The sequence below is a fragment of the Salmo salar genome, chromosome 04 (genome assembly GCF_965601325.2).
Source record: "Salmo salar chromosome 04, fSalSal1, whole genome shotgun sequence".
NCBI lineage: Eukaryota > Metazoa > Chordata > Actinopteri > Salmoniformes > Salmonidae > Salmo > Salmo salar.
The window spans coordinates 31510892-31523216 of record NC_138294.1 but is presented as its reverse complement, the minus strand read 5'-3'; the positions used below and the strand labels follow the sequence as shown (position 1 = coordinate 31523216).

The 12325-nt window shown below is 44.3% G+C and overlaps 1 protein-coding gene across 1 annotated transcript; it reads right to left on the bottom strand.

The window, feature by feature from the left end:
• Positions 1-1696: 1696 nt before the first annotated feature.
• LOC106602768 (uncharacterized) lies at positions 1697-11798 on the bottom strand. The gene is made up of 2 exons (XM_014195612.3): positions 4877-11798; positions 1697-4621 (listed from the first exon to the last, which is right to left on the bottom strand). Exons 1-2 carry the CDS (start codon positions 5031-5033, stop codon positions 3312-3314), a joined length of 1467 nt encoding a protein of 488 aa, XP_014051087.1. The 5' UTR covers positions 5034-11798; the 3' UTR covers positions 1697-3311.
• Positions 11799-12325: the final 527 nt, after the last annotated feature.

Below are 12325 nucleotides of genomic sequence, written 5' to 3'. Positions count from 1 at the left end.
ATGTGGTAAGGGTCACATGTTTCACGCTGCCTGGTATGGTGCGGGGAGTTGTCAGAGAGACAGGGGGAGAACGCAGGCTCTTACGCACTGGTGTGGGCAAGGGGCAATGTTCTGCCAGGCAGCCACGTCACAGGCACACAGGGTGTTCTAAATTGCCTGTCTGTCTGCCTTTTTGTTTGTTTGCCTGCCTGCCTGTTTGCATGCCTAAACACTACCAACGACAGATTGCCTGGAGAGAGTCCAAGCGAGTTGCCTGCAGAAGGAAGTGTGCTGAAGATCTCGACTGTCTCACCAGTGTTATCCCGATATAACTCTCTCTGTCTCCTCTTTTGGTAATCACCAGTCCCCTTCCGTGGAGGACACAACGGGCTGAGTTGCCTTGACCACAGTCAGGGAAGATCCTGCTCTACTCTGCTCTAATGTTGACAAACAGCCAGAAAGACCATGCATAGAATAGAAATAGAATAAAATAACTTGATTTTTCCTGTGAGGGAACTTAATTTTTGGAGATGTTAAAGTAGGCCTTTTCACATGCAAGTGTTGGGAATTGAACTTTCAGGACACAACGCTTAACACTATATGATGTGACTGTGATACAGTATAAGTATTGTATTCAAAGATACTGGTTATTAAAACCTCAAGTATAGCACAATAATGGGCAATAATAATACATGAAGAATGCTTGTTTCTGATCAGGCAACCTTATCAAGTCTAATCTAACTCATAAGTGACCAATGAGATCCCTGATCGCAAGCTCAAGAGCCAGATAAGAGTGCAATCTGTCATTTGCATAGAAATAATGTTAGAAATGGAAATATCTCTGACACGTTGATTCAAATGGGCTCATAGACATACTGTATACTGCTAAAGAGCAGCACCACACAAAAGTCACAGTACCATTGAATTAGCAGGATGTATTATTGGAAATGTTATTTCCTTTGTGCATATTCCTTTTGATAAGTGATATGAAGGATATGAATGATGAGCGAGTCAGAGCAACAACTGTCAGTAGATAACATTCTCTCGACACAGCCAGCATGAAAAGGAGGAGGTCATAAGGGAAGATTGCAATGCTACTGGGTCACAGAGAGACAAATGGAGAGAAAGAGAGAGAAACAAACAATCATTGATCTCTTATCTATCAGCATTGTGGGAAAGAATGACAGGTTAGACACATACAGTATCTCTATGGGGCCCTTTGAGATGAACAACATACAGCAGGCCATAGACCTCCATGGAAAGAGGAAGTATGGTTAAGGTCTCTTTCTGATGAAGGTCTGTTTAGACTGAAACATCTGCACCCGAGGTTATACCAAATAAATACCAATTATAATGGTGTCCTCCCTCAGCTAATGTATCTCATCTCCACATTTGGTAGCTATAAACCCGTGACCTTTTTCATGTCAGAGGGACTAGAATCACAACACTGAGTAATCGGGTATTCACTTTAATGTGTTGGAGCCCAAAGCCTTGTGAGTCTTCATTACATTGGAACTGTGATGTCTAATGTTAGGATACCACTATCTGCTGCTGCTAGGTTGCCAAGTTAGAACGTGTATTTTTAGGAACAGCCGCAATAGTCATCCATATGACTGCTTTGGTGGAAGATGCTGTGTTACTTACATACAGGAAGTTGTCAGCATAGGTGAGGAAGGACTGAGGAATTTCTCTGCATGGACAAATGACTCTTGCAATGTTTCGAGAAAACCAAACATTTTATTCATAAACATTTGTCATAAAAATAACAACATCAATATTCAATTTATCGAAAGTATTTTCGTATAAACTGTGTATATATACAAAATTCATTACATACCCAAGCAGTTAATATAACTTAAGGCGAGTTAAAACACTTTTTTACAGTACCCTGACTGATTGGTGACATTCTCGCCAAGCCATAACCATTGTTTTTTTTGCTAAAGTGAATAGCTTCCTCGTCAGTAATGCCTTGTCAAGTCTTAAATCATCTCATCTGAAAAGTACATAAACTCGCAGCAATGTGTGCTACCTGATTACTCAACAGCAATGTTTTTGTGTTGTGCTGCTAGTCAATTCTGGCTTGAGAGTACAATACAGTACATCGTACTGTACCAGGGCCATGTATAATGACTTACTAGTTTAACACTATAGTCCTCATCACGAACTGATTAGCAGTGTAATCAAATGATATTTCGAGTCACTATTATACGAACAGTTAGGTCATCTTTTACTTGTCTTAGAAATATATTTATATCAAATGACAATCTCTCTAAAACACTATTTTGCTACCAGCCATCCAAAGGTACACGTAAAACATTGTGAGTATGTTTTTAAAAAAAAAGAAGCCTTTTCCACTTTAACAATTCAAGGTTAAACAGTGGTCTTTTGAAATATGTATATACACAGCTATAAAAATACAAAGTACAGTCATACAAATATATTTATTTTCCATTTATGGTATAACTTTCACGATTTAATTATTGAACCATTTTGTTTAAATACATCACAAAGACCAATCAATAGAATATTAATAGCAAAGCAAAATAAATTCTCAAAACCTTGGCACAAATGGACTGCTTCGTGACTAAAGCCAAGAATAATGTGTTACATTCATGTCATAAAACGAAGTCTCCTGCACTTCCATTCGGCAAGTGGAGGACTAAGTTATTTGTTGGCTATATTCAATAATACCACATGAACATAAACATGCATTTGAAGAACCACTATCTCACTGGTTGCAGTGTTAGTGGAATAAAAAGCCTCGAAAGCATAAAATATAAGACTTTCTAGTGGATAGAGGATATCTCAAATTAGATATAAGTGCAATACAGCCCAGCAATTTCGATGCAGTTCGTTTTCTTATTGGTCGAGGTTTGAAGTTGGAGCTGTCCAGACGAAAGGGTGCTGAACTGCTGCAGGCATTTGTTATGATGCCTTGGTGTTTGGTTTGGCATGACCAAATTTGTTGATTGTAACAGAGAAATCCAACAAGTGTCTGTTGTGCTGTCAACTCGGGAAGGTTTTACAATCAAGTTATGCATGTGTTGCATAGAGTCAGCAGCAGCAAGTAAACGAGGGTCGAAAGAGCAGACCCCTTTCACAATTCACTTTCCGATATAGCATTATGCAAATCAAACTCGCAAAACATCCTTATTCTAAGACTCCTTATAGAGACTTTCACAGTCAAACCAATTTCACTCGACCTATATGTCACACCGCAAACGTTGATACGTCGACCTGTAATCAGCAATGAACTGTCAAGCTTTTTATCTTCGACAGAAAGATTGTAATGTTGTGTGGACAGAGCTACTCGTGTGCTTAGTGGTGTCTCTTCAAATTCCCTCAGGAAGAGTAAATGGCCACGCGCTGATCACTTGTGGCTTCAGCTCCATCTTCTCTTTCTGTTTCAGGTGCACGCGACCGTGCCTTTTCCTCTCGTCGCTCCGGGCGAACCTTTTGCCGCATACGTCGCAGGAGAACGGCTTCTCTCCCGTGTGAGTCCGGGTGTGGGTGGTGAGGTGATCGCTACGGCTGAAACTGCGCAGACAGATGCGGCACTGAAAGGGTTTGTGTCCGGTGTGGATGCGGATGTGCCTGTTGAGTTCATCCGAGCGGGAGAAGCGCCGGTCGCAGTTCTCCATGGGACAGGTGAAGGGTTTCTCTTTGGCAGGCCCGGTGGAGGCCGCGGGGCTTTTCCTGACACGCGGTGCCTTTTGCGCGCGCGGCGTATAACTTTGGGCAAAGGAGTCTGGCAATAAGGAGGAGTAAAGAATTGAGTCTATAGTACTGGGTAAAGCTGGTGAGGTAAGCTGGCAAGACGAATCGCACTGATTAGATAATGGCGGAAGATCAATGTTGGGAAACATAGCTGGCTTGAGGAGGTTGTTGGTTGAGAGGTCCATGACTGGCACTGGGTAGTTGGAGTAAAGAGAACTGCAGAAACTCTGAGAGCAGGTGTCAGAATAACACTGCTCCTGCTTGATTCCGCCTTCAACTTTGAACTCCATCTCTGGGTTAGGACACATGGGGGAAAATGAGTCCAAAAGTTCCTTTACATCCACTTGTTGGTCAGACGGGAAATCACTGGACATCGGGAACGTTTCTGATGATTGGAAGCCCGTTTCCAAATAGGAGTCTGATTTATTGAACGTGCCCCATTCGTAACAGCTGCTCTCGAACTCATTCTTGACCACTACTGGAAAAGACGCAGCTTCTGACTGCGGCTCGGTGGTGCTGTTCTGGTTTCGGACTTGAGCGGGGGAGCCGAAGCTCACCTGGGGAGAGGCTGAATCTTGAGCTTGGCTGCCGGATTGACCGTCGGGGTAGCTGGGACATGTCTGCCCCGGCGAGTACAGGGGCGGGGTGGCGCTGCAGGATTGCCTCTGGACGCTGGCGTCGCCGAAGCTGCTGCTGTCCATGGTGCTCAGTTGAACTTCGGAGATTGGTAAAGTAGAAATACCGACAATTTCTGTGATCATGTTGAGCAATGTCTCTGTGCTGCACGGCCCACCCTGAGTCGCCTCGACATAGAAGCTACCTGAGTAGGCGAGGGAGGAGGAGTAGGTGCCTTTGGGCCCCTCGCAGGGATTAAAGGCGAAATCTGAGTTGGAGGCCTCGGTTTTCAGGGTTACAGGTGCTCCCTCTGAAAAAGAAAGAGGGAAAGTTTGTCATTACAAATGTTGATTTTAGACTGATAAATGCACATAAATTAAAGTCGTTATGTAATCGATAAGCATACATGCATAACATGCACCGCTGCAAATGGGACAAATAAAATCCATGCGATGTTTTTAATAAATCCCAATGTGCAACCACAAACTATGTTATTCAAACTATCAATGCATGCATATTAATGTATCACATTATGCAATGCAGCAACAGGCTACTGCGAATTTACCATGGGTAAACTGGGCAGGTGCTCCTCTCTCTGCGTCCGAAAACATCTCCTGGGTATCTTTCCGAGCGCTATTTTCCATCCCCAGGGAAGAACCGTTACAATTCTCAAACTGAGGGTAGAAGGAATCTTTAGAGTTCAAATCCATGTTATTCAGCATGATTGCGAGATTGATTTCAAGTCTGTCAATCCAGGTAAGTGTAGGTAGATCAAAAAAAACTAAACAAAGCAAATACAAATTATGTGTCCTTTCCCCTCTGATGCACGGGGTCGTCAATTATCCCCGAAAATGTGCTGGTGGTCGTTTGAGGAAAAAGGTGTCAATAAATATTTCGAAATTTCCTTTTTGTCCAGATGACTGCGTGTTGTATCGCTTTGTTGCTTTTCGGCTATCTGTTGCTGTGGGTAGGTTTCACACCAGTGGCTTCCCTTGCCTCTCCTTATATACACTCCGGCGGGTCGATAGACCCCTCCCTCCATTCATCGGCTCCAGTGAGAGGATTCCCCGCTGCGTGTAAACTTCATGCCCATACATGGACAGAGGATGTGACGGGCTTCCCCCAAAAAAGGAGAGTTACGATTCTGACGTTGCAACAAGTCTCTTGGATCTGCGAGAGAGACTGCCATTGATTTACCATCGGGTATGTTAATGTTATGTATGAGAATAAACGCTTGATTTATCAAATCATGATAACAATATATCATGGCAGTGGCATGGCAAGTGTTCTTGCATTAAACTCGGTCGAATAGAAAACATGGTAGCTTTTAGGCAGTCATTCGATGCCGTGTGGAGATGTACAATGTCTTCTGCCACCAATCAACACACCAACACACTTAATAACTTCATTTCTCATAAATTAAACAAATTAAGATTGGGAAGGCTTTAGGCCATATGACGTTACGGTTATGCTACTAAGCATCAATTTCACTTCACTGTATGATTCATAGAAGAGATATTTTACAAATCAAGTTAACTGTGATGTAGCCAAGGAAGAAGCAATACCCCCCCTCCCCCCTTTCCATTGTGGCAGCTGAAGTTACTGCACCCATCAATATTTAACTGGTTATGAAAGTTTGACCATGGGCTTGTATAACATAAAAAAGTAACAGTTGTAGGCACCCTGTTTCCTTTGTAGTGCACTGCTTTTGACCAGGGCCCATGGGGAATAGGGTGCCCTTTGGGATGCAACCTGTAGGTTATCTAGGCTATGCACTCACATCAAAAGATGACACACCTTAAACTCAAAAGAGAGGCATTGGGTCACCTTATAACAGAGGTTATAGACCTAATCCTTTAAACATTTGAGATTTCTGTTGTACACTACATGACCAAAGGTATCTGGACACCTGCTCGTCGGACATCTCATTCCAAAATCATGGGCATTAATATGGAGTTGGTCCCCCTTTTGCTGCTATAACAACCTCCACTCTTCTGGGAAGGCTTTCCACTAGATGTTGGAACATTGCTGCAAGAGCATTAGTGAGGTCGGCACTGACGTTGGGCAATTAGGCCTGGCTTGCAGTCGGCATTCCAGTTCATCCCAAAGGTGCTTGATAGGGTTGAGGTCAGGGCTAAGTGCAGGCCTGTCAAGTTCTTCCACACCGATCAAAATTTCTTTATAGACCTCACTTTGTGCACTTTGTCATGCTGAAACAGGAAAGGGCCTTCCCCAAACTGTTGCCAAAAAAATTGGAAGCACAGAATCATCTAGAATGTCATTGTATGCTGTAGCGTTAGGAATTCCCGATCTAAGGGGCCTAGCCCGAACCATGAAAAACAGCCCCAAGACCATTATTCCTTCTCCACCAAACTTTACAGTTGGCACTATGCATTGGGGCAGGTAGCGTTCTCCTGGCATCCGCCAAACCCAGATTAGTCCGTTGGACTGCCAGATGGAAAAGCGTGATTCATCACTCCATAGAACGTGTTTCCACTGCTCCAGAGTCCAATGGCGGAAAGCTTTATACCACTCCAGCCGACGCTTGTCAATGAGCATGGTGATCTTAGGCTTGTGTGCAGCTGCTCAGCCATGGAACCCCATTTCACGAAGCTCCTGGCTAACAGTTCTTGGGCTGACGTTGCTTCAGAGGCAGTTTGGAACTTGGTACCGAGGACAGACAATTTTTTACGAGCTATGCGCTTCAGCACTCGGTGGTCCCATTCTGTGAGCTTATGTGGTCTACCACTTCACGGGCGAGCCATTATTGGTCCTAGATGTTTCCACTTCACAATAACAGCACTTACAGTTGACCAGGAAGCTCTAGCAGGCCTGAAATTTGATGAACTGACTTGTTGGAAAGGTGGAATCCTATGACGGTGCCACGTTGAAAGTCACTGAACTCTTCAGTAAGGCCATTCTACTGCCAATGTTTGTCTATGGCGATTGCATGGCTGTGTGCTCAATTTTATACACCTGTCATCGACAGGTGTGGCTGAAATAGCCAAATCCACTAATTTGAAGGGATGTCCACATACTTTTGTATCACATACTTTTGTATATATAGTGTAGCTGCTGCTACTTCAAACTCGATCAGTTCTAATGTCGTGGCCCCACTGAGCACATGTGGGCGACAGAAAGGTAGGCCTGGATGCTGTTTTCTTTTATAAATGCAACTCAGGAAAAGTCCTTGCTGGTAATTGCTTCCTACACGCTGCTGCTGCTCAGCACTGAACTATTTTCACTCATTCACTTCCATCGTTGTCTAATAGCAAACGTGACCGCTGTGGTGGTGTTGTCACCGTGCTGAGAGCCTAAACTACAAAACACTTGGCTATCTAAAGGGTTGGCCTTTCAGGTATGCGGGGGAAATCGATAATACCCCGAAGTGTTCAGTGGTTGAACCAACCTGTCCTCACAGACGTTGACATTTCAAACAATAAAAAAGGTGTTTTATTTTCACTATCTGATGCTGGGTCCATAGAGGCGATGCAGCACATGTCCCTATGGGGAAAGTTGTTTAAATCGAGTGGACAAACTGTTATGTGCATGAGTTTTCTTTCTATGATATCAAAATGTCGATAAACACAGTGTACAAAACATTAAGAATACCTTCCTAATATTGAGCTTCACCTGGTCAAGTCTGTCATGGAAAGAGCAGCTGTTCATAATGTTTTGTACACTCAGTGAACACTCATACCGGCAGCGCAAATCAGTCGTTGCGCTGTCCACGGTCCTGAAAGCACCCTTGTATAGCCACATTTCATCGCCCTTACATGGGTGATTTCAGGAACACGCCAGTGCAGATTTGAGCACTGTCACCATATAAACGCTATGGAAGCTCATTAGATCATATTCCCTGCTTAATTAATTTCACATGTAATCTATATTATTGCACACGTGAATTGAAAACGATAGTCTAGGCTACATATTGCAATATGATGACAAGTGGTAATGGCATAGCCTACCTAAACTCGCTAAAGCCAGATGCACGGGAGGGGAGGAGGGGGGGGGGGGGTCTCTTTGTAAAACTTATAGGTAGGCAATTTGAACTGAATTTCAAATAAAACACACATGGTTTGCTATCTCAGTTGTGTTCTCTCCTAGCTCGCAAATGACACCGATTTGAAGAGTAAGAATGGATATTCAAAATCGTTGCCGTAACTGCATATGGAGGAGCACTCCTCGTCCACTTTCTAAGTTATGATAATAGCCTAATGCGCTACTGCTCGCGCCAGCCAGCGAGGCTTTGACATTCTCTGGAACAAATCGTTTTCACCTCAGTGACGTGCCTCTAGCTGCTCTAATTCTAGGGCCTCGAAATGTTACGTCTCTGGGAGATGTCTTCAAGTAAACCCACTGAAGTCTATTAAAACAGATCTGATCACACAGAGGTATCCGTCCCGAATAACACCATATAGTGCACTACTTTTGACCAGGCCCTGGGTCGAAGCTAGTGCACTAGATAGGGAATAGTGTGCCATTTAGAGCCACGGTGTTTAGAACGCCGTTAAGATAACTGCAGAGTGCACGCTAACCTCTCTGCTCCCCGGCGAAATACCACAGGGCCAAGAAGCCTAATGGATTTGCGTAATGTCAGCACTTACCCGAGATTATTGCACGGAGCCCAATTTAGTGCCTGTAAAAGTTTAATGAGACACAGGTGTTATTGTATTCTGTGTAAAAGAAGTCTGATTTCTATTATGGAATTTGGTAGGATTGGATGCTCATTCTAGATCTTAGCATGGTGTTGACATCAAAGAATAATGTTCAACGCGTTGGCTAGTGCAAAAAAATGAAATGTGGCTGGAATGAAATGATATCTTCCCAGGTTCAAGAGGCACACTTTGAGTAATGTTCCTCCCACATGGCACCGTATTTCCTATATAGTGCACTACCTTTGACCATGGCACATGGTCAAAAGTATTGCACTACTGTATGTAGGGAAAAGGGTGCCATTTGGGACGCAGCATAGAAGTACAACATAATTATTGCTACACCACTATTAATAAAGTTACAGATGTTGAAACACACTACATATTGAATAAAGACCTTTGAAAACTGTCCTAGCCTGGTCAACTCCTTAGGTCATTGTGAAGTTGGTGAGACAGCACAAACAGATCTGGGACCAGGCTATCTTTTTATTGAACTGGGTGTGATTAAAATTTTTAAAAAACTGGGTTGTTTACCAAATGGCACTTATTTCCTTTACAGTGAAACATTTTTAACCAGAGGCCCTATGTAGGGAATAGGGTGCCAGTTGAGACATATCATGGATGACCTACAGTAAACATGGTGCCTATCCCATTGCTGAAAGAGCACACAAAGCAGGATGCTTGAGGGAAACTGCAGAGCATGCTGAAAGGCCTAGAAGACCTATATAAGGATATAGGATAAGGGTTAAGCATGCGCTCTCTCTTTAGCCAATCGAAGGTGCCAATTAACCAAAGCATAACATCTGTGGTCATTGGAAGCTCCCCATTGGATATATACAGTTCCTGGTAGAGGATAGAGAGAATACTTTATATACAATTCCTTATAGAGGGAAGACTGTATACAGAGCATAGAGAATCCTCTCCTGAAACCATCCATATGGTAATGAAATGCATACACTATCATACTGTATAATGCAGAACTGTGTCCTAAAATGGCACCCTATTCTGTATTTAGTCCCCATAGGGCTCTGGTCAAAAGTAGTACACTATAGGGAACACAACCATAATAATTTATATCCAGTATCTAGGCTTGAGCTCAAGAGCTAGATAGGCTGTTTATTCACCGATACATTTGAATTTAATTACCTAGATACAACAGATTTTTGGTAGCAATACCACAAAAAGAGAAGGAGAAATCCTATAACCCCCCCCGTCCATTTCTGACAAGAAAGTCCCCCACCTTAAAATATGAAATACCCCCCTTAGGCAGCGGATGAGAGAACATCTCCGTCTAAACCTGGATGGATGTACAATAGGGCTTCTGAAGAGAAGCGAATAAAATGGATTGGGAGTGCTAACACCGGAGAAACCTCTGCCGGAAACACGACTCGCTATAAATACAAGATGCTCGCCTCGGCTGCCAAGTTTTTTTTTGTTTTTTATCCCTTCCTTCTCTCTATCTCTCTCTCGTTGGGCCACGCATAGTTACATATACCATCATTCAAACACCGGGTGATGGAGAGAGCAGAGAGAAAGAGGGAGAGAAGGAGAGAGAGAGGGAGAGAGAGAGGAGCGGAAGCGTGGTTTTTCTTTTGAAGGAGCATCTCTTTCTCTCTTTCTCTGTGGGAGTGATGGGTTAGGGAAGCCCGGGTAACTAGGCCCCTGTCTGTGGGTCGGTGTGGCAGGTTTCCCTTGTGTTCTTAAAATACACCCGTCCGCTCGCCCACCTCTGTCCCCGGCCGCCCCTTCCCTCTCCTCTCTTTTCCTCTCCTCTCCAGCAGCGATGGGATTAGAGCCTGCACTTCTTTCTCCAATCGTGACTGCAGATGGTGGCAGAGGGCTCCAGCGGTTCACCCAGCCCTCCCCCTCCCCAAAACACCCCCACACATCTCACACTCATCCGGGCCCCTACCCGACCCTGCCCTCCTCTCACCACAGGATCCCCACTCGAGTAGCACTCTGACAGGCCAACTTGCTGGTCCCACTGGCCCTGTGCCAGCTACCTGCCGTTACCTAACTACTCAGAGGCTTGGAAGTTAAAGTGGCGTAATGGAACGCGGAGTGAAATTATAACATTGAAATGATACCCTTTGTGGTCCATGTTGAGGGTAAGGGCAATATTTAGCTTGGTTGGAAGTTACTTAGGGTGAAATAGAACCTGAAGTGCTAGGCTGTCATTTTGTGTTGTGAGTGACAGATGGCCTTACAGTGAAAATCTGATGTACAGCAGGGGGATGATTATACATTTAAAACAAAGCTGAGGAAAGCTGTATGATTTTCTCTGCAAGGTGCAACAACTACCTCCAAGGGCACAAAATGCTCTACCCAAATGTCCACACAAAATCTAGACCTCACTTAAAAACCATCTGTACTATTCAAAATTAATAGGGACCAACATTCTGACTGCCTTCGACTGCCATTTGTGAGATATTCTACAAGCATATATTGACTGCTGAGTTTGAAGCAGGCTTGCTTATTTGATACATCGACAATATGCAACAGGGAGAATGGGTTATGATGACAGTCCACGCTCGAAATAAAGGATATCTGATAGGCCAAACAGTGATTCAATCACCTTTTTGATGCACAATCACAAGAGAGAGAGAGAGATAGATAGCGAGAGAGAACACTGAATACAAACAAATAACTTGCAGCTGTTCTGAGGCAACAAGACTGAGAGAATGCAAAGCCTCGGTCGGGCTAACAAAAGTAACTATGGTTACGGCCGCTCGGCATGGCACTAGCTTTCCACAGCTTCACTCCAGAAATAAAACTGTTGGGCTAAGAGCGAAGAGCAGGTAAAGACAAAAGATCCTGGGTGAGCACTATTTATAGCGGCCAGGCTTTACATAACCAGCACAGAGGGCAGTGTGGGTACTGTAGAGATACTGGATGGAGCAGTTGCTGCTGGGTGCTTCTGGTTGCTGGAATACACTGCAGGCTTCTGAAGGGGGTAGAGGGGCAGAGGTGCTGGGCATGAGGGAGGGGAGATGGCCACGGAGAGAGGTGAGAGCCAGTCCTGGGGTGAGAGAAGGAAGGGAGGGAGGAAGGGAGTGAGTGTGGTTGCATATCAGGGGAGCTCTATGTTGAAAGTTAAGAATGTGTGGAGGGCATTTGTTGTTGGTGGTGGTGAGGACAATAGGCCTAACTAGTGAGGGGAGGAAAGACAGGGTACTACGCAGGAAGAGGATGTTGTTTTGTTTTGCTGACGGACGGACACACACTCGACGCGCCTCTCTTGCGTCTATCGAAATCCCATGCTCCCCTGGGAGAGGTAGTGATGTCAGAGGCGAGGCGCCAACAAAGTGTCCGCCTGCCGCTTGGCGTCAACATCAGCACTTACATCATTGTACGACGCG